We start from the raw sequence: 24084 nt of genomic DNA on the forward strand, positions 1-24084 counted from the left end.
GGTCAGGACCCTTAAAACTCTCAAAAAATCGATTTTTCAAGAATCATTTTTTTTTTATTCCTTGCATTATTCTGCGCATTTTCATATCTTACATTTCGAAATCTTTCAATTGGTTCAAAAGTTATAAGGGTTAGAAGACAAGTCACTCACCAACAATTGTTTTAGTGGGCGTGGTCGCGAATTGCTTCATTTTGGGCTTATCTTATAGTTTCTAATAATAATCTGAGATTTAAAGTGTCTACAACTCAACTCTGCTCCAACTCTTTGCAGATTTTATTTGTTTATATTCGAATTGCATGCGTTTTTTAATCTTAGATTAATATTTGTACATTCGTCTATTAGCTTTCATTTTAGTCAAAAATCTAGTTTCGGTTTGATTTATTTATTATAAATAATCATGAATAATCCTCGTAGATCTGGTCAGAGACCAAAAAAGAGAAGATTTCGTGGAAATCAATTTCGGCAAAGTGTAAGAGTGGGCAGTTGCAATGTTTTTATTGAAAAAGAGGATTTTAAAAGTGCTTCTAAGAAAAAGCTTTCGATGTCATGTTCCAGTTTCAAGGATATCGAAACTGAAACTAAAGAGACTTTTGATGGTTATCGCCTTATTGATGTTGCTTCCTTGATAAGTTTTTTCAATAATGTGGCTGCTTGTGGAATTTGTCATGCTTCCTTGAAAATGACTGAGAAATCCCAGTGTGGATTGTTGTCTTCTTTTGAAATAATATGTCAAGCATGTCAGAAAAGGGATGTTTTTAAAAGCTGCAAACTGATAGGAGTGAATAAGAACATTCCAGAAGTAAACAGAAGATCTGTTTTTGCAATGCGGTGCATTGGTGGTGGACTTTCAAGTCTGCAGACATTTTGTTCTGTTATGTGTTTGCCCAAGCCCATAACTCAGAAATCTTATGATAAAATTAATTCTAAAATATTGGAAGTATCAAAAGAAGTTGCTTTGTCATCCATGGAACAGGCAGTTAACGAGGAAAAGTCTCTATCAGAAAATCCAAACAGTCTAACCGTCAGTGGAGACGGCACCTGGAAAACCAGAGGTCATACGTCTTTAATAGGCGTATGTACCCTGGTAGGCGGCGAGACAGGAAAAGCTGTTGACATAGAAGTAATGTCGACATTCTGCAAAGGTTGTGCTTCGTACAAGGGTCCAAAGTTTGGCTTGAGATATCATAAGTGGCTATCTTCTCATAAAACAGTGTGCCAGAAAAATCATGCCGGCTCTTCTGGAAAAATGGAGGTTGACGGCATGAAGAGGATTTTCCAAAGATCTGAAGAAAAATATGACGTCAAGTATGAAACATACATTGGCGATGGTGATTGTAAAACTTTCCAGGCTATTTGTGAGGCAAAGCCATATGGAAAAGATGTTTCGATAACCAAAGTGGAGTGTGTGGGACACATACAGAAGAGAATGGGCACTCGTTTGCGAAAACTCAAAACTTCATATGGCAAAAAAAGGCTTTCAGATGGTAAGACGATAGGTGGTCGGGGAAGACTGACAGATGTAACAATAAATAGAATTACAAGTTATTATGGCAATGCAATTCGCCAAAACAGCAATAACTCAGTCAACATGCGAACAGCGATTTGGGCCATATGGGCTCATACTTGCAGCACGGATAAAGAGCCGATGCACTGGTTTTGTCCGAAAGGCGAAAATAGTTGGTGCAGTTATAATAAAGCTGTGCATAACAACAAAGTGCATGAGTATAAGCACCCAATGCTGGTTGCTAAAGTTGTTATGGAGGCAATAAAGCCAATATTTAAGGATCTGTCTCATCCGTCTCTTTTGAAAAGATGTTTGGGGGGTAAGACCCAAAACCCAAATGAGTCGTTAAACTCACTCATATGGAAGTTTTGCCCTAAATTTGCTAGTGCTGGCAAAAATGTTGCCGAAATAGCTGCATGTATGGGTGTTTGTGTTTTTAACGATGGAAAAAAGTCTTTGATGTCTATTATGAAACTGTTGGAGCTACAAATCAACAAAAAAGCAAAGCAAAACTTTCATGCTCAGGATAAACTCCGCATAACAAAAGCTGAAAAGCGAGCTAGTGAACAGTCTATTGTAGCTCGTAGAGTGAAACGACAAAAAAAGATTTGTGAAAATGAGAGAATGAAAAAAAGTGAAGGGGGGGATATGTATATTTCTGGTGGCTTTTAATTTTTAAATGTTTTTTTTTATATTGATTTTATTATAAAATAATAAAATGTAAGAAATTTATTCCTTTCTATCTATGTCTTTGAGGTTACTTAGGATTTCTAGATAAACATAAAAATAGATATTGTTATAATAATCAAAATTTTAACTTTGTGGTCATTTTTATTAACAATTTTTTAAAAGTTACTAACATGAAAATCTTTTGTTTGTTTTTGAAAATTTATTTTAAAACATCATCTTTTAGATTTTTATAAATCTCAAAAATCTATCATTTAGGTTGGTTTGGTTTTTGTATCAATCATTTCTAAAGTTTGAAAAGTTGATTACTATTTGACTCGATGCTCGTTATGTGACAAGTCGTTGTGAAATGTTACTTTATTTTGTTTATAAGTCAAATTTAGTTAATGTATTACTGTTTAAGTTGTATGTAGGTATTGTAAAATGATTTATTTTATTTATTTAGGCATTTTTAGAAAAATATATTGAGTGGTATTTGAAAAAAACAAATTTTTAACTTTAAAGTCATTTTTCTCAAAATGTGATATTTTGAACTTGCGCGCACTGCGTACAAAGAACTAATTGATAGAATTGTACGAAACTTTAGGAAAAGTTTTATGATATGGTTTGCTACAACTGGTACCTACTATAAAAACCATTACTCTCTTAAATTTTTTTTAAATAATTGTGTAATGTGCCAAAAATATAGAAATTTGAAAAACTTAAACTTTTTTAATTTTTAGAAAATTAAAATATATGTATATCAAAATAATATTAGGTAACACAGGTTTATGGTAATTATAACTTTAATTTAAAATTAGTTTGACATTATTTTGATGATATTTGACTCGTACGCTTTGCGCACAATGAAACTCACTTTTTCGAAAATAAAAAAATTTCACTATATTAAAAAAAGTCTGTAATTTTTTTTATGAATGATTTTTTTGAATTTAGCTATTTAATTACATTGATAATAGTGCTAGTAAATGATAAAAAAAATTTCATAGCTTTAGGATAAATTCAAAGATAGTTACAGTGTGTCGAAAATATGGTATTTCGTTGTATCGTTTAAGGCGTTAAAGGGTCCTGACCCCCCTTAATAGAAAGAATATATTTCTCTTTTTAAACTGAAGAACTGATTATTGAAACCGCTACCTCTACGCTTCAGAACGTTTGGTGGAAGAACAACACACCAACAGAGGCCCCAAAATAAAATATGGTTGTTTTACTTTCAATAAATTCTAGGGGCCTTGCACACAGCATCCCGTGGAAACACTGAATGTCTATTCTTGCTGTCTCTTTTTAAAATTTGTTCTATCTGTTTTTCAAACTGATAAATGCTTTTAAGCCATTCTTTGTGCTTACAAAGAAACCACATATGTATGTGGATAAATAAATGACTCCCATAGAAAACACAAAAAATGCATAAAAAAATGTATCACAAGTTTACCTAGTGTCTTTAAAACAATTTAAAGAATCAGTTAGTCCCATTTTCCCTTGCTTTTAATTAGAGAAATATGACCGGAAAATAAATAATTAACAGTCGCCTAACTTCTATCAATCTTAAATTAACCGCCATTTTAAATAGGAATTATAGTTCTAGAGGAATTATAGTTCAAAAGGAATAGTCCTAGAGAACATTTTGTTAATTTTAACATGATAATTTGGTGTAAAAACCAATTTCTTCAGTTAAATTTATTTTCCAGTTTTGAATTTTTACTAAATGTGTGGTTATAAGAAGTATACTTTTGAAATATAATTTTGATAAGAAGTATACTTTTAGAATTTCCGGTAAACCGTTACCATAACAAATGGTGAAAAAATCGTGATAAAATCACGTCATTTTTATTACTTAATGTGTTCTATTATATTTTGTTTTTTTAAAAAAAATTTGAGTGCTCCTCACAGTATTGTATTGATATTGTAGTATTTATCTTTGGCTATATTGATACAATATCAGAAAACATTTCTTTTTGCGGATAATCGTGTGAGCTAATATCTTTTTTTTTCCTGATTTTTATTAATTTTCTTCAATAATTTTATATATGTATATACGAAACTAAATGCAGTCAAAAAAATAATAACCTCTTAATGTAGCCCATCTGTTGAATTAGTATTTTTCGTATACAGTAGACTACTTTCGTTTGCACGAATAAATATAAATGCTTATGAAATGATACTTTTTGCACTGATTGGTTGTATCAGAGCCACTTCTAGCCTTTGCAGATACAAAGAGGGCGGGGGTGAGGCTTCGAAATGCGGAGACAGAGCATTTTGTGACAATTTTTTTTCCCCGTTTCTTTTTATAAGCGTCGTTGAACAACCCAATTTCGAGTTTACGACTACCAATGTTCAACTCTGTAACACAAGGGAACTCCTGTATCTAATATTGGGAGAGATTTGCCTTCACGGAAGACTTTTTTGATTTAACCAACCCTTATTTGCGTTGCATGGAGAGGAAAACCACGAAAAACTCTGACGGTTAGCTTGATGGCAAAGAGACTGTAACCTATGATACCACTGAGGATATTTTACGTCAGCACAGAAGTCGGTGCGGAATTCATATGAACCACCCATCGCTGGGATTCCATATGAATTGCCGCAACCGGTTTGTGAATTTTTAGTTTAAGAAAAAAAAAAGTTGGAAAATTTTTAATACAGAAATTAAAATTTAAAAATATTGAAATTTTTATAATGATTAAACTATTTTTATAATTTACCGGGATGGGAGCTTCATAAGGTCCTGGAAGTGACACCCTTACGACGGCTCTGAAGTGACCTTTTGGAATTCTGTTTTGATTACCCTCCCTATTCTTTTGTTTTTCATAAACCTTTCGAATAGAAATCGAGGGTGGGGGGGGGGCATGGAAAAAAATTGAGATTCATGAATTCCTGAGAGGGTCTGCTTCATTTGTGAACACACGATGACCTCAATTATTTGGAGAAGGAAGAAAAAAAATGACTTTCCCTTTCCTTATACTCTTTTAGTTCCTTTTTTTCTTTCACAACTTTTTTGCTTCTATTTTCGTCTCTTTGCCTTGATTTTTTTTTCATTCGACTTAAATGAAGTAATGTTGCTTTCTCTCGTCAGAGGGTTTTTTTTATCCTCTATTTTTTTTTTCAATTTTTACAGACGTCGGTGTATTTATTTATTGCGAGTGTGCTTCTTTTGCCCTCCCCCCCCCCTAGGCTAAAGTATTAATCCTATTTCTCAAAATCTTGTTATTTGCATGGAACAAATAAATTATAACTTTTACCTCGCTAAAAGTGAATATACAGAAAGAAGGAGAGCAAAAAAAAATAAGTAAATAAGTACTACAGAACAATTTCACTGTGTTGTTCTACTCTCATTGTTTATGGTCAGGGCACTATATAAAAGTGGGTCCCCAGTCGTCACCAATTATGTATGCAACAGCTTGAACAACTTTTGATACAATAATAATAAAAACAATCGACTCTTTCCGATTTCACCATCGCAATTAAAATCAGTTATTTTATTTGCTTATTATTAACTTTTTTTTTTTAAAAAAAAAAGCCGTTTTTAAAAATGACTGTCAAGTATAAAATAAAAATTTAAAAAAATTTTTTTTTTTTTAAATTGAATATATTTGCAGCTGGAGGCTTTGCATCACCGACTTTATCGCTTAGAAAAGAATTAAATAATCTCATGTTCCAAATAAAACATAAATAACTAATGATCGGTTTTTCAAGTATTATTTAAGTAATATTCAAGTAATGTTATAAGTAATGCAATCAGACACGGAAACATATTTTCTTTGATTCAACTAACATTTTCCCTAATGGATTTAAACACTTAAAACACGAGTGTTGGCTTCATTACTTTAGTAATACATATTATCTAGCTGGAGCGACCTATTATCTGGACTTTAAAACGAGAATTAGCTTTAATAGTTTTAAAAAAAAATCATCATTTTGACGAAAAAATTTTTTACGCCTTAATGTTCAAAAAAAGTCACATCGCCTTACACTTGAGGCAGAGCTGTAAGTTTTAACTATTTATATCATCTTGCCATAAAGGATTAGAGCGAACCCAATAACTTAATATATATATATATATATATATATATATATATATATATATATATATATATATATATATATATATATATATATATATATATATATATATATATATTTTAACTAACCAATTTCTCGAAATTTTGCCGCCTAAATTAAAATTTCTAAAATCAACGAATAATTGGGTACTTGCACTTCAAGAAGACCTCCTATACCCACACATTTGATCTATGACGTCACCGACAGCTAGTCTTTATCAGAAAAATGGCGTATTAAAGTTGAGCTAAGTTTCTCCACATAAGTTAGAATGTTAATTAAAGATAAGTTAATTAAATATAGAGCCGTATCGAACATCGAATTAGTTGAAATATAATTATTTCTCGTCTGCTTCTTTCACTTAACTTAGATTTATTATTTGTTTATGTATTTTATTGTAACCGTGATATATTTTTGTTTTATGTACCTGGCAACTTTTATGCATAATTAGTTTGTTTACGTTCCACGTGGCATCGTGCTTGTCTTTGTGTTAAATCTCTGTGTAAATATATATATATGGTAAAAGAATTGAAACCTTTGAGAAAGAATCTTCGTGAAAGAATTTAGAATGTCTCACTTAAGAGAAGAAGAATTTAGAATGTGTAACGTCATTGGTACTTGACGAGCTTGGCTTTCTCGAAATAGAATGGAAGGAATCGTTGCTAACGTAAACAAATGCCACGTTTCAACAACCAATCAGGATCGAGATAACCGCATTACGACGCTGTCCCATTATCAACCAGCTGTCCCATTATCAACGTTCGCACAGTTTTATGGGCCCAGAAAACTCAGCATTAGAGTTACGTTTTGAATGTTAAAAAATAAGATCATAAACGCTCTTCATTTTCACAAAACAATAGTTTTTCCTAATACTAGCAATTTATTCTATTTTCAGAATTAGATGGAAACAAATGATTAAATCACGCTTGGATACCTTTTTAAGTGTTATAAACTCACAACAATTATTTTTTTTCATCAAAAAAATGCATATCATTCTTTAAAGATTTTTACATCATATTAATGCCTATTACTTTTTCTTAAATGGTAACAATTCGACACGTGAAGAAATAACATTTTATTAAAGTCTTTTTTTTTGTGGAAGTAACACCGCTCCGATAAAACTTTTTTTTAAAAAAAAAGGATTTTCTTGCTTTTAAATGTCTGTTTACCATACAACCCAGGGCTCGAAAAACCACCCCTCCGCTCGTCCTCGGCTGTCAAAAATTCCCTGCGGGCAACAAATTTCTCGAATCCGACGTCCGCGCGGACGGCCATTTTCCCGTTAATATCCGTGATACATTTTCAATTTTTGTTATCTTACAAGAGTCTAGCGCCTCACTTCTAAAATGACCCTCTAATCTAGAAACACAGCAACTGCGCTTGGTGGAATTGATGTTTTCTCTGTCTGGGAGTACTACAGTGGTTGAAAGAGGCTTTTGAGCAATGAGCTTACAAAAAAACACATTACGTACTGGTCTTAAACAAGAAGCGTTAAACGCTATTATGAACATCCACCTAAATGGAAAACCCCTTTCAGATTTCTGTGCTGAAACCTCTGTAAATCATTGGCTTGATTGTGGAACTGGCTAACGTCATATTTGTTTCATTTAAAAAACGAAGTACCCTCGGATAAATTGACATTCCAGATAACTTGACCTTTGTCATTTAAATTATTTCATAAAAGAAATAAATTATTTCATAAAAGAAATACTAGGTTTTACTATTAGTAACCTAGTATTTGAATCCTAGTAACTACTAGTTCATTGTGCAATTTATATGAATGTTTGTAATAAATAAGAGAAAATTATATTTTTATTTATTTAGAAGCTACGGGTTAGTTTCAAAGGAGGACGGGTATATCGTTGGACAAGCCGTCCTCGGGGACGGGTAAAATTTCTGACTTTCCTCGAGCCCTGATACAAACCATATAATAGTTTATAAAAAAATACATTATTTTATTAAAAAAGTATCAGAACTTATTTTCAATGTCTCATATTTCGAATGGAATTTCAACTTCAGCAATCTTATCATTCAAAAGAAAATATATATTTTTTCAGAATTTATTTTCAATGCCTCCTATCTTTAGAATGGAGTTTAAACTGTATTACATTATGTTCTTAACACTACGAGGAATGCTACCTTAAAATTTATACCACAAATTTATTGAAATAAACAAACAGTTTAAACCGGTAAAAATATTCTACCCAATAAATAAATAGCTCCGACTTTTAAACTCGAATGGTTGGGCAAATTTTTCTTGCGTCTAATGAGAAAGAGTTCCGGGAAAGCAGAAAAAAAATAAAGATGAGGTAAAACAAATAATAAAATGAACTCGGAAACTAAAATGAAATAAAACTGTAACCGCACGTGCTTTGGGATAGAGAGGCCTCCTCAGAAATTGTCGTTTCGTAAAAAGAACCCCAGCCAACAGACTATAAATAACTCCCATTTTTACCCATTTTCTTTGAGGAGATGCGTTCCACTAATAACATCTTTTCTTCCATCTGTCTATTTACTTCAGAACATTTCGTTGAATCATTTCTTTTTTAACCTTTTTGAATTAGTAAAATAAAAGCTTCCAATTTTTTTTAAGGGGAAATTGACGAAAAATCTAAAATTTCACGATGTTTACCTCTAATACAAATTTATAAAGCCTATAAAGGTTAGGACGTTAGAGATCATTTTATAAGGGATTCAAGTGAAGAAAAAAAATGTAGTCAATAAAAAAGAAAATGTCACTCTAAATAACTTTTATTCCAATCATCGGATTTTATCACTCAGAATAACTTTTATACCAATTACCGGTTTTAAGTGGAAATATAATGAGAAATCTAAAATTTCGAAATGTTTACTTCCAATATAAATTTATAAAACATATAAAGGTTAGGACGTTAGAGATCTTTTTATTAGTGATTCAAGTGGGGGGAAAAAACACTATAGTCAATTTTTAAAAAATTTCACTCTGAATAACTTTTATTCCAATCATCGGATTTTATCACTCAGAATAACTTTTATACCAATTACCGGTTTTAAGTGGAAATATAATGAGAAATCTAAAATTTCGAAATGTTTACTTCCAATATAAATTTATAAAACCTATAAAGGTTAGGACGTTAGAGATCTTTTTATTAGTGATTCAAGTGGGGGGAAAAAACACTATAGTCAATTTTTAAAAAATTTCACTCTGAATAACTTTTATTCCAATCATCGGATTTTATCACTCAGAATAACTTTTATACCAATTACCGGTTTTAAGTGGAAATATAATGAGAAATCTAAAATTTCGAAATGTTTACTTCCAATATAAATTTATAAAACCTATAAAGGTTAGGACGTTAGAGATCTTTTTATTAGTGATTCAAGTGGGGGGAAAAAACACTATAGTCAATTTTTAAAAAATTTCACTCTGAATAACTTTTATTCCAATCATCGGATTTTATCACTCAGAATAACTTTTATACCAATTACCGGTTTTAAGTGGAAATATAATGAGAAATCTAAAATTTCGAAATGTTTACTTCCAATATAAATTTATAAAACCTATAAAGGTTAGGACGTTAGAGATCTTTTTATTAGTGATTCAAGTGGGGGGAAAAAACACTATAGTCAATTTTTAAAAAATTTCACTCTGAATAACTTTTATTCCAATCATCGGATTTTCACAAATTAAGCTAACTGATAAGTAAGTTTCAGAATCTGACGCACAAATGTAATTTCTCTGAATGAAAATAAAAAATTTTATGGGTTTAGATATTTTTGACTATCAAATGACTGGATGGGGAGAGAAGGGAGCCGTACCAATAGTTTAGTCAGATCGGAAGTTTAATTTAACTTTTTTTTGCGAATCCTTAGAACTTTTTTTTAACTAATAGAAAGAAAAAAATTGCACCCGATACTAAAAATTCATTTGTAAAAAGATATAATTTTATATAAGAAAATAATTTTTAATAATTACTTATTCTTTTTTTATTGTTTTATTTAGGGGTGGTCGAAGATTTATTTTACTTATAAGGTATTTTAAAATCTAAAATTTAAATGGAATCGATCAAATATTGTTGGAGTTATAAAATTACAAATAAGCTGTTATTTTAAATGTTTATTTCTCAAAAAACTATTCATGCGATTTCTTACGAATTTTGTACTTCGTCATTTAAATTTTAAAAATTTTAACTATTTTTTAAAAAAAATTAACTTACAATGTTCTGCCTACTATTGAACAAATTAGTAAAAAATTAATGATTAACGGTTAAAATTTATTTTCTTTACGCGGAATTACCTTTGGATAAACGAATCTTATAAATGTGTTTATAAATTTTTCGCTACGCTTAAAAAGTTTCCGAGATATGGCGCGAATTACTCAAAAAGTGCAATAAACATTAAGGTTACCAACTTTTGAAGGGTCTCTCCTGACTCAATTTTTGGAACCGTATTTTACAAATCGGCATGCCTGGGGCCGAGATAGCCTGATTGATAAGGCACCGGGCCCATGCCCAAGAGGTCCTGGGTTCGATCCCTGCCGACCGAATACTCCCCGTGTAGTAAATGGTGACTGAAGCACGCCAAATCTGTCGAGTCAGAAAGTCTTCCAAGTTCCCATAGCTAAAACCTCTGGGGGTACCTACTGTTTCAAGAGTTTCCTTGTCTTCTGGATTCGTTCAAAATTACAAGGCTACGGAGTTGAGCATTAGTAATTGTGAGCCAAGATTGGGTCTGCTGTTGAACGACGGTTACAATACGAGTATATAAGATGAAATCGGCCCGCCTGGAGCCGTGATGGCTGACTCAGGGGGTAGGGCCATCGCCTCGCAATGAGGTGAACCGAGTTCGAATCCCAGTGATATCCGGTTTGCACTGACTACAGTGATGACGTAAAATATCCCGTAAAATATAACAGAGCATGGGTTAGAGTCCCCTTGCCGTGAGGCTTACCGTGGGAGATTTTCCTCTCCATGTAACGCAAATGCTGGTTAGTTTCATCAAAAAAGTTCTCCACGAAGGCAAATTTCTTCCAATACTTGATCCATGAGTTCCCTTTTCTTTTGGATTGTGCTCAGAACTACAAGGCTACGGAGTTGAACATTGATAGTCGTATACCCGAAAATTGGGTCTTCTGTTCAATGACGGTTATAAAATGAAATAAAATCGGTACGCCTTCTTACACCCCCTCATATTTTGACGGTCAAATCCGTCGAAAGAAAGGTATGTTTAAACAGAAGTACGGTTTTCGTGCCTTAATCTGTAACTTACGTAGTGTTTAACATTAGTTAAGCGGCATATTTAAGGTCATATTTTTCAATCATTAAGATGGGTTACTAGTTCGTGAAAATCCGATCATTTCAACAAAAGGTAGGGGAGGGTGGGGTCAATTGTAACCGGGTACGATTGTAACAAAGCAAAAATTTCGAGTGTCGGGTTTTAGATTTGGTTCTTAGGTGGCGCACAAGGTGTATTTAATAAATCTACATGTACACCCCTGCTGGAAACCATTTCTAGGTACTTTTGAAAGAGTTACATCACAAAAGATATTTCCACGCTACGCAAGTAATTTTTTTGGTATTAGAATATTATATTGCAACAAAGTAATTTTGTTTAAATAAATAAAAATTATTAACCGAATATGTAAGTGGACACCTTAATTAACATTTCAGAAAAAAAAGATTAGTTTAGTTAATTAACTAGCATTGTTTTTAACAAATGAAGCTGAAATGGCGTCTTGGGGACAATTGTAACAATAAGTAAAGGGACGATTGTAACAGCTGAAAATAAATAATCTTATGCTTACAAACAATTACTTAACTCTTTAAGAACCACCAATAGTTCCCTATATCATTTATATTATGTTGCATGTGCATTATTTTATTTGTCACCTTTCACAGCATAAATTAAAATTTTTAACCCCTTAAAGTTAAAAGTTTAACCCTTTAGGTCTCTGCTCATTATTATTTTTACTCCTAAAATATCACTACTATTTTGATCAATAAAAAAATATATCACAACTATGATAATATGTATAATTAACTATGTTTTAGTTGAATTTATGAACTGTTACAATTGACCCCGTAAGTGGGGACAATTGTAACTAGTGCACGACTGTCAAAAATTGTTAATTACTAATATAATAACATTTAAAATAAGGTATTTCTTTTTTTTTCTAGTAGAGAATAGTCTACTTTACTCGTCTGTCAATTAATACTGATAATATATTGGATTTTTTGTTAGTTAAAAATAGTAAAGTAAAAAATGTTACAATTGACTCCATTCTCCCCTACTTAGTGTAATGTCTTTTTTTTTTCTTCTCCTCACTGTGTTCTGCACTTTGTTTTGACACTATAATAGTGCTATCCGTAATAGTGATCTATAAATACATTTCTCTCTTAACTAAGGCCTTATGGCGATTTCATTATTCTGCTCATCTCATTTCTCTCCATCCATTTTGATGACGACGCGACGCAACTGTTATTTCTACCTGATCAATAAATAACGATCTCATTTTTTATTAAAGGAAAATGATAAAAAATGCATGACGTTTCTGTGAAATGTTTCTTCGTTGAAGATATATATTAATGAACTAAAAAAAAAAAAAAAACGACAATGTTTTTATTAAAGAATGATAAAGATAGAATCCGATCGATATGACTTTATCGATCATCTAAAACAGAATTTCTAGCTTTTTATTCCACCTTAAAAAATAAAATTATAAACAAAAGAACAAAAACAAGAATGATACAAATTTTGCACAAAGCCAGAAAATTGAATAGTCTGAAATAAAAATATTTAGATAGTTAATGTTGAAAGCTAAAGAATTGATAAATTCTTTTCTTCAGTTCGAATTTTCATGATGCATAAGTTCTTTCGCATTTGTAATAATAATAAGAATAAAAAGAATAGAAAACAATTTGTTTATAATGGGCACAATACAATGTTTATTAGCACAAATGATGTACTAGTTAGTACTAACAAAGATCGTCTGCTACATTAGTTGTGCTTTTCTAAACCGTGTTCTGTACTATACTAGGGGTGGCTTACCTTTTTTAGGAAAGAGTGCCACAATCTGGCTGCTTTATAAACATATAATAAAGTTGCAAAAGGTGGAAATAAAAAATTATATTCGGGCAGATTATGAGTTCTAGGATTGATTCTTAAAGAAGTCAAACAGAAATGGAAGTACATTAGGTGCATGCATAGCAGTAAATCTAGAACGATATTTTGTTTTATTGTTAACTTCATTAATAAAAACTCGAAGAAAAAAAATAGCACCAAAAAAGAAACCCAGAACAAAAAAAAAAACGAAAAAAAAGTACCTGGTTAGTAATTATATAAATTATATATATAACCGATTCAATTCGGGCCGTTGAGCCAGAATTTAATGTAATTAAATATTCTTAAAAAATTAAAGTTAACTGAAAAGAACTTATATCTTATACTATTTAACAAGATTAGCATTCTTAAACTATTCTATAATGGAATACCTGCAAGTGAAGTGATGTGGGTATCTAGATCCTGATTGGTTGTTGAATCGTGGCATTTGTTTACTTAGCAACTGTTCTTTCCATTCTATTGCGAGTAAACCAAGCCTGTCAAGCATTAATTCTCTTAAGTAACACATTCTGAATTCTTTCTCAAAGATTTCATTTCTTTCACTATACATCTACACAGAGATTTAACACAAAGACAGGCACGATGCCATGTATAACATAAACAAACTAATTATGCATAGAAGTTGCCAGGTACACAAAACAAAAATATATCACAGTTACAATAAAATGCCTAAACAAATAATAAATATAAGTTAAGTAAAAGATGTAGGAGAGAAATACTTATATTTCAACTAATTCGATGTGCTATGTGTTTAATTAATTTAACGTTAATTAATATTTTAAGTTATGTAGAGAAATTAAGCTCAACTTTAACACTGCCGATTGCTGATAAAGATTAGCTGGTGCTGACGTCATCATCATAGGGCATATGCGTGGATATTGGTTGTCTTCTTCTTCCTGGAGTACAAGTACCGAATTGTTTTAAAAGTCAATAGTTATACTTATTGCATTCTGATATAATAATAATATGCAAATAATCTTTTATCAACTACTTATTTTTTTTTAATGTATTAAATTGAATTACTTTTATCATTTTTGTTAATATTTTTCATTTATCTAAAGATAAGCCCCCTGTGAGACAGCTTTTAATTGATACATTATTTAAAACAATAATATTATATAAAGTATTAAAAGTTTCTTTAAGCTGTTAAACATTGTGCAGAAAGTAATTTTTTAAAAAAAAATATTTCTTAATACTTTCGAATGATTATTTAACGTTATTAAATTAGTATCAGTCGCCAAAGTCGATTACATTTACTTTATAGTCAATGAGATAAATCCCCCCCCCCCGTGATTCCGCTGTACCGTTTTCTGGCACTATTGTATTTATTCAGAACGATTTACACTGATGATGACAAAGTTCCTATTAGAATATTTGATCAGTGTGGGTAGCATCATTCCTGATTGCAATACATAAAGAAGATGAAAAGGAAGAAGTAAAAGTGATAAAAATTTAAGAGAAGGGGAGTTGGGGGAGGTGAGAGGAAAAGGAAACAGAAAAAGAGTAGCACGCGCGCCAAAGCGTGCGAAACAGAACGGGGGGGAGGGGACCTTCAGGCAATAGGTCACGTGTTTCGTCCGGTTAGCTTGGAGCAGACGAATATGGGAGAGGCTTCTGATATCCCACAGGGTCAAGGCAACGTATAGGGCAACTGGATTTGGCACTTCATCGCCCTTATTCTCAAACATTTCTTTGTCTCTGGCGTTTTTTCTCCTTTGTTGTTTTGAAAGACTATGTGCTTGGATAATGATGCTGAAGCTGAACTAGTTTCAAAATAATTATGTTCGAAATCCGTTTTGTAAATGTTCAAGGCTGACATCCTCACCCCCCCCCCATGCATGTGCAGTAACGAAGATGTTCGATTACATTTCTAAAAGCTGGAACTTTTCTTCTGATTCTCTATTCTTTAGAAGATTTTTTCTATTTCGAAAAACAGAATATTATCTGGAAAAATCCTGTTCGTACGTCCGTAGGATTTATAGCTTTAGCTCATGTGAATGATTGGATTTTTTAAAAAAAAAAATCATATTTTCGTGACACATAATGTAACAAATTACACGAAAATGAAAGAAAAATATTCCAAATTTTTTTTCTCTTTTTTCCCCGATTAGAAATGACTTTTACAAGACAGTCCTCCAGTTTGTTCCACACATTTTGTAGTTAACGCTGTTTCTAATTCTACTCCAATGTGTTCTTTACGTTCTTGCAGTGTCGTAACGTAACAGTGGCTCATAAACAGTGATGTGCAGTATTTTACTCTTCATCACATGACCCGTAAGATACCCAAACTTAGCGTCGTGTTATTTATTTTTATATGGTTACGTCACAGACACTGTGATGTCGAAAAAAACTGCGCTAACTAAAACTCATTTGTGCAGCAATAGAAACGCACGACGGAATAAAACTTCAAAATTTGTGGAGATGTTTGTCTGTAGCGAAAGACATTAGTTATCCGGTTATTTACTTGTTCTTAACTATGTAATTATTTAAAAGAATACTAAACAGCAGATTTAAATTAAATAAATTGCAGTAGAAATTAAAAACACAGACTACTTAAGAGAATATTATTCTTACATTTGTACAATGAACATAGCGAGGAAAAAACATAGACCCTCCTAAACAGTTTTTGATCTAATGATCGGATTTTCCGGTCCCAGGACAAAATCTTAATGGATCGTGGAGGTAGCCTCAAATATGCTAATTAATAATTGCAGACAATATTTCAAATTACGAAATCGGACACGAAAACGTACTTTCTCTGAATAACATACCTTTTTTTTTTTTCAACGTATTCGGATTTCTGACTCCCAAAATGTAGGGGGTAACCGCAATCTGGAAAATAGGATCTCCAAGAGAGTGATCGTGTTTATTTTGCTTTCTGAGTACTTTGCGAATCGAACATTTTTTGCACACAATTATAAAACTCGTTTGTCCAAGGATAATTCAATACAAAAAAATAACTTTTATTAAATATTTATTATTTAATTTAATAATAGCTGAAATAATTTTGAATTGTTAGGAATACAGTTTTTTTCGTTATTCTAAAGGATATAATTTTGCATGACCAAATTTAAAATTTGAGCGCAATTGGTCGAATAGTTCCTGCAAAATCTAACTGTAAAAAACTGCACGTTCAAAATTCCGTTTCTCGGGAACTATTCGAACGAATTTGCTCATATTTTGTATTTTTCCAAGTAAAATCCCATTCTTCATAATGATGTAAAAAAAATCTTATTATCTGGATAAACGAGTTTGATATTTGTGCTCAAAAATTTTTCAATTCGCTTAAATAGTTCTCGACAGTTCTCTGGAAATGCGCAAAAAGTAAAATCGACGTTAAGGGGTTCAAGCAATTGGGAACTATTATTTCTAGTTAACTACTACTACTTTATTACAATTGAACTGTAAAATACAATAAAATTTTTTTTAAATGTAACGGCAACAAACTACTTCTGAAATGGAGTTACAACTTCATTCCTTTTAAGAGACATACTTTACTGAAGAGCATAATACACACCAATGTTCAAAATGGTTATCATTTGAACTTTGTTTCTTAGCTGAGATTTAAAAGTATAGTTGCCAGAAATCGCTACAAACTACAGCTTTTTTATATCGCACTACACGCTGCTCTACTTCTTTTAGGAAGTAGCGCATTGCACTACAAACTACGAAAAAATAGCAGCGACTACAGTGGTTTCGCTACTTTCTACCACTGTATAAAATTAATAGGAAGCAGAATGAATACGCCAGGCATTCACTCGAAATCATTGAACGACGCTTAACTTTGATTATGAAATTGAAATTTTTAATGATAAATATTGAAATGAGGACGCGATGGAGATTTAAAAACAAATTTAATAATATTGAAATTTCCGGATTGTTAAATGAAGAGAAAAATCACTCATAAATGTTAAAGAATATTATAATTTGTAGGATATAATTACTAAGCATTCATTTCCTCTTTCTTTTAAGTAAAAATATGGGTTTCAGAATATGTTTTTTACGGTATTTTAGCGATAACACTCCTCATTTTCAAGGGCATCTCGTGGAAAAATTAAAGCAAGACATCCACTACGCTCTTATTCTATAGAATACCATACATTGCCTGTTACATACACCCATAATAGACCTTTTCAGTATCAGTTCTTCATTTTAATATATTTTTTAAAATAACATATGTATTTTAAATAACAACATCTGATATGGTATCTTTGTATTAATACTTTGCATAGTGAGCATTCTACAAAATGCCCAGATATTATATATGTTACCGCTAAAGCTCGAAAAGCGTTAATATGTACATTACCTAGCTGATCTGCAGATTAACTATAGTCAACTCTTAAAGTGCGGAATAAAGAGTCATACGACGTTTCTGTTTATTAACGATCCCTGTATCGTTAAAGTTCAAAAGTTTTTTTTTTTTCTCTCATTCTATCAATTAATATGTTAATTGTATTTAAGGACTTGATTCCTCAGATCTTAAAAAATAAAAAAATTAACGTGAAATTAATTATCTTAATTGTGATAATGAGCAGGTGTAAGAAATTAAGAGAATTAGCAGACTTTGCCAATTATCTCTAGAACTACTGGACTGATTTTAATGAAATTTGATATGTACATACATTGATACTATACAAAACAAATAACCATTCAACAATTGCAATACACACTTATGATCGAGCATAACACTTATTGGAGTCGGAAGGTATAAAACAACAACAAAAAAGGGTTTAGGGTCTCCTCTTACAGACCTTCCAGCGTGATTTCATACGGCAGTTTATCATTTCCTGTTTCAATTGTCCTGTCGTGACAATTTCATACCTTTCGACCCACGCTCATGCGTGTGTATTACAATTGTTGAACGTTTATTTGTTTTGTATGGTATCGATGTATGCGCATATCAAATTTTTCTTTAAAATCGGTCCTGTTGTTCTGCATATTCTCTAAATTTTTTACCCCAGTGTATTTTAAACTACTTGATTCTAGGTATTATGGTTTTCAAAATGATTGATTTTATCAACTGACTGTAGTCACTTGATATTTTAGATAGTAAAAAATAAATAAATTACTCTGTTAATTATCCATGGTTGTGATAATATTTTAAACCGCTTGATTCTTGGTAATATAGTTTTTCAAGTGATTGATTTTATCAATTGATTGTAGTCACTTGATATTTTAGATTGTAAAAAATATATAAATGACTATGTTAATTATCCAAAGTTGTGATAAAATTTTAAACCGCTTGATTCTTGGTATTATAGTTTTTTAAGTGAATGATTTTATCAACTGATTGTAGTCACTTGATATTTTAGACAGTAAAAACTAAATGTTATAATAATGTTTTAACACAATGTTGTAATAATATTTAAAACTACTTGATTATTGGTATTATGTTAATTTAAGCGTACAGAAACGTAGCTGATATCCCAGCAACGATCTTGTTTTCATTTTAACGTGAGTCTAGAAATAAAACAAGTCAATCTGCACAGGAGTTAAATAATCTGCAGAATAATTTTTGTTTACTCTTTAGCGGTATCATGGGCCGTGATCATAATATCCGACAATCACTTCACCGACAAATCACATCGTCGACACAATTACTTTACAAACAGCTCACATCGTCACTTCGCCATTTCAATTCGCTGACACGATCACTTCGCCGATTTGATCATTTCGTTAACACGGTTATTCCACCGACAAGTCCAATTCAGTTTTATTTATAATCTTCGCCAAATTTTCTTTATTAGTTTATCAAGTTTTGTTCGCTAAAAAACTTTTTTTTTATCTTTTCTTTATACTTCATGTGCATTCTTTTGTGATAGCTTTTGTTACTTAAAATGTGGTTGTTGTCGTGACTTGGGGAAGCAGTTATTAAGTGGTAGCTCTGTAAAGAATTCACAAGTTTGAATTGAAGTCCATATCAACTTAAATTTTCATTGAATTTTCGTTTCACAATATACTTGTTTTCAGAAATTAATTCAAAACTATTTATCTAAAGTTTCATTGAATAGGAAGTTTGGAAAAGATCCAGTATTTAAAAAAAACGCATATTTTATTGGTTAATAATTGTCTTATTAGTTTTGGCGTGGTGCGTTTGAAAACCCATTATCCGATCAGTTGTTTATATAATTTATGTATAATTTGTTTTAGCCGTACATTTAGATAGTTTATTATTTCGTTATTTGTTTTTTACGGACGTCATTGAAAATTCCGTTATAGTAATTTAATTTCAGCGAGCCCTCTCTTTGTATACACGTTGGGTGTTGTGCAAACTACGTGATGAGGAAAAATAGTTTATAGCATGACGTGTATTACGTACGTGTTAGTACTGTAGTAATAGTACGTACGTGTAATGACGTGTAATCATAAAGTTCATGCTACTTAATTTTTAGATCGGCTTTTTTACATATCTATATCGATTACAAGCATATCCAAATATATTTTAATCACATTGATAACAATAACAACAATTATGAATGGGAATAATTAGTAATTATGCTACTAATTTATTTTTGATGAAGAATTTAGTGTGCAAAAAAATTTATGTCTTACGGAAAAAATAGAAATGTAAGTTATGATTGCTAATAAATTATATTCAAAATAATTTTGATCCAAGTAGCAAATAAAGGGGTAGTTACCATAACCAATTATTATTTGTCATAATTTAACCATGATAAATATTTTATTTACTTACATAACATAACGCAAACAATTGTTTCCCAACAGCAATTGGCAAAATTTGATTTGAATAACGCATAAATAAATTAACGAAATAATAAATTATGTTTATAACAATAAAAAAATATGTATATAAGACAGTAAGAAGGGGTTTTTCAAAGGCATCTCCCCATAATTGAATTACTTTCCAGAATAATTCGTTTAATTAAAAAATATTTTTTTTGAAGATAATAATAATTTTTCAAGTGAAACATTATTTAGACATTTTTGAATTAATTTTTAATCAAGGATATTACAGAAATCAACAATTAAATAAAAATGAAGGTTGGTATATATTTCATTTCAAACTTGGAACGGGGTTCAGCAATAATCAAACTCTTGAGTAAGTAAGATAATTAATGACATGCCTTTTTAATGTCAAAAATCGCATGAGAAAATAATACAGCACATAATAGAGCATTCGGGAAGAGTTTTAGCACACGACAGAGATGAAAGTAATTGCTGCCTTCCATGTTGAAATGTCCGAAACTTATGGTGGATTGTATGATTTAATGCCTGACGGACAGATTTTAAATTATTACTAAAATTTAATGAATAAAGAACTTTAACAATATAGCGGAAATCACTTGAAAATAGACAACATTGAAATCAGAATTCTTTCTCATGGGTAACAGTTACACATAGACAGTGAAAACATTTGGTGGATATTTTGCTTATAAAAAAAAAGTGCGTGGAGTCCCTCCGCGCGGAAGAAGTTAAACTTCGTAAACTGCGACGTTAATTGTAGAAGAATCAGCAGTCGTAGAAGGATTACTAGTTCTATTCAACGACTCTTTTACTTGCTCCGCTCGTTTCCGTGCTCTGTAATCACGGTAATATTGTGCATTTTCCCCTCGTGGACCTCTTGAACCAGTGAAAGTGCTTGTGGTTGCCTCATCGTCTCGCCATGGAAGATGTATTTGTATTAATAATGCATGTGAATGCGTCATAATGTAATTTCAGAAGAAAAAACCTAACAATCAATTGATATTCACAAGAGACGTACCTTGACATGACCTTAAATCCGTCGCATTGTCCGTGGGATTGTTTTCACTCATTTTTTACAACTGTTATCCACTAAATTTGAAAATAAAAAATACTATCCTATTAAATATATGTGTATCAAATCAAACTAACAAAAATATTTATTGAAAACAATACTTTTATGACTTTTATTATTTTTATGCTAGTGAGAACCAAAACAATATGGAAATGAGTGAGGGAAAACTGGATCCTACCACGTGATTTCCCGGCCAATAAAAATGTAGCGTTAAACGTTTAACGCAACCTTGTTGGAAGTCGCATAAGAAGTATAACTTCAATAATTAAGTAAATCAGTTGTTCAGGGGTTAAAGAATTAGAATATTTAAATACAGTTGTGCTTCGCATTCGTCTTGGTTATCATTTAAGTTTGTATGTTGCACAAGATAATTTTGAGAACTAATCAAATGGATCACTAAAGGCGGCTAGTGCGTAATAATATAATTGAAAAAAGTATAGAATTAAAAAACATTATAAAATATTCGAGTCCCTTTCCTATTAAACTTAGCAATCTTTTTTTTTAATGAGTTAGACGCCATTCCCGCTTGATAGATTCAAATTATTCCTAATATATTTATTAGTTTTCCAAAATATTGTCTAATTAGATCCAAATAAATGTCGGAAAGGGCTCTATGATCGAATCGAATAGGTCATTAAATTGATAAAATATTGTTGTTTTTTCCCCCTATTTTATTCTGAATTACCTGGCAAACTCAATGAGGCAGTTAAACGGTTTCATTCAAAGTTTCTTTAATAAAAAAAAAAAACTTTCAATTAAGCTAAATATAAATAAGGTTTTTTGGGCGCGTAACTATCAGGCAATTTATAGCAGTCGCCAACTGAAAGGCATTAGTAAATCGCGCTCTAACATCAAATATTTAGAGAGAATGGAACGGAATATAAACAGTGCCGAGTGTTGAAGAATAGGTTACAGGACAAAAATAAGCAAATGAAAGCGAATAAACAAAATCGAGAGGAAGAGACGATTATTTCGTCTCATTTACATAACGAATGGCTGCGGCTGATAAAACAAAGGATGAAATTGAAGCTTGGCGAGGATTCGAACGGTTCATCGCCAATAACCTTGTAATGAGGCATTGCTTTATGTCATTAACCAACTTCAGGGTTATTCTCTCGCTCAACTTTAAAAAAGAACAGATGATACAAAGCTCTAAAACAGACCTATCGAAGTTAAGTTCATTAAGTTTAGTCACAAAAGATAATTTTTTTTCCATCGCTTTCGTCAAAAATTTTATTAATCACTATTCAATTCATTACATTAACAGTATCTCTACCACCTGCTCGCTTGGCTCATCAACCCCCACAATAGCTATCGCAATCATAATCTGTTTTTTGACACCGTTAAAAAAATTATGAATTGGGTTCAACGTCAATATGTCGGCCGACAATTTTGTGTCATTTCATTTATTTATTTTGAAAACAGAACACACGCAACAGATAAAATCCAATAACAGAGGTGTATACAATGAAAAAAGAAAACTTCGTTTCATCCATTAAATATTCGAACATAAATTTCCTTAAAAAACAGTAAAAGACGTATCAAAAATAAAGTCTTTAGCATGTTCATTAAAAATACTATAAAATCTGTATAAAGAACTTTTTTTTTTATGTAATTATATTTACAAAATGAGCCTAGAAATATTTTTTACTGTGTATGCATTGTGGTTATTCACTTAAAAACTGAATAATATTTAAAACATCAGAACAATCGATCGCATTTTGAAAATTTTATAGAAAAATAATAGACAGGACGAATCTCTGCGACATTCCAATGAGAGAACATCAAAAATATTTAGCAATGTAAAAACAGGAAGATCATAAAGATATTGCAGATTTGTTCCGTGCTGAGCACAAATCACTGTGGAACAATTCATCGGTTTTAGACAATTCGTAGTGAGCACAACTCAACATGGGCACTACTCATCGCGTGTTCAATACGTTATGAGCACGATTCGCCACGAGCACAATTTGTCACAGGCATAAATCGTCGCAGTGACAATTCACAGTGAGTACTATTTCTTGAAATTTCGGTGAAAAAAATGTTATTGCGAAGCCAAATTCCCTTGTGTAGTCTACAAAAGCTTGCTAAATATTTAAATTTTGGTCGTTCAAAAATTACGCACGATTCTAGGAGGGGAGAGGGTTTTTAGAGGAGAAATGATCACGGTGCTGACGTAAAGTATCCTCAGTGGTAGATGGATCATGGGTTAGAGTCCCCCTGACGTCAGGCAAACCATGGGAGGTTTTTAAGGGTTTCCTCTCCATGTCTCGCAAATACGGATCACTTCCATCAAAAAGTTCGTTCACCACGAAGGCAAATTTCTCCCAATGCTTGATCCAGGAGTTCCCTTGTCTTCTGGATTGGATTCAAAATTATACGACTACGGAGTTGAAGATTAGCAGTCGTAACCAAAAAAAGTTGGGTCGGCTGTTCAACGACAGTTATAAAATAAAATTAGGGGGAGGAGATGTATGCTTGCGGCTATTCCTTAAATATGGCTAGTCCTCAGTGTCCAGCATGATAATTTCGTGAAAAATATATGTATATCGGTTGTAAAGTCTTTTAATTAGCAATTATTTTAGTTAGGCAAAATATTTGTATAAGTTGTAATATATTTGCCGAAAATAGTATTGAAAATATTTTAAGTTATTCCAACTTAAACTTTTTAAGCTTAAAAGTTTTTTAAGCTTTTTAGTAATATTTTTTTCTTTTTCTTTTTTTGTGTATTTTCCTTCGTTTAATTTCACTTTTTGCTGCGGTATTTTTTTAATCCAAGGCGAAAAAAAGAAAACAAAAAAAAAATGCTACTAAATTTACATACTAAAATCGAAAATTTTTACAACAGACATCAGGGCTGTTTCATGGAACTTTTTAGGATCTGAGTGCAGCAAAAATTGCAAACAAAATGAAAAACAAAATATTCTAAATATTTTTTTAAACTGAACATCGGATTTTTGCGCAC

At 31.4% G+C, this 24084-nt stretch overlaps 1 protein-coding gene across 1 annotated transcript; it reads left to right on the top strand.

Annotated features, from left to right (window-relative positions):
- The first annotated feature begins 397 nt into the window (after positions 1-397).
- On the top strand, positions 398-2236 carry LOC147805255 (uncharacterized). The gene has a single exon (XM_087149397.1). The coding sequence runs from the start codon at positions 398-400 to the stop codon at positions 2174-2176; it is 1779 nt and encodes a 592-aa protein (XP_087005523.1). The 3' UTR covers positions 2177-2236.
- The last annotated feature ends 21848 nt before the right edge of the window (positions 2237-24084 follow it).

Source organism: Parasteatoda tepidariorum, chromosome 8 (assembly GCF_982258835.1).
Source record: "Parasteatoda tepidariorum strain Cologne lab strain chromosome 8, Ptep-v5.0, whole genome shotgun sequence".
Taxonomy (NCBI): Eukaryota; Metazoa; Arthropoda; class Arachnida; order Araneae; family Theridiidae; genus Parasteatoda; species Parasteatoda tepidariorum.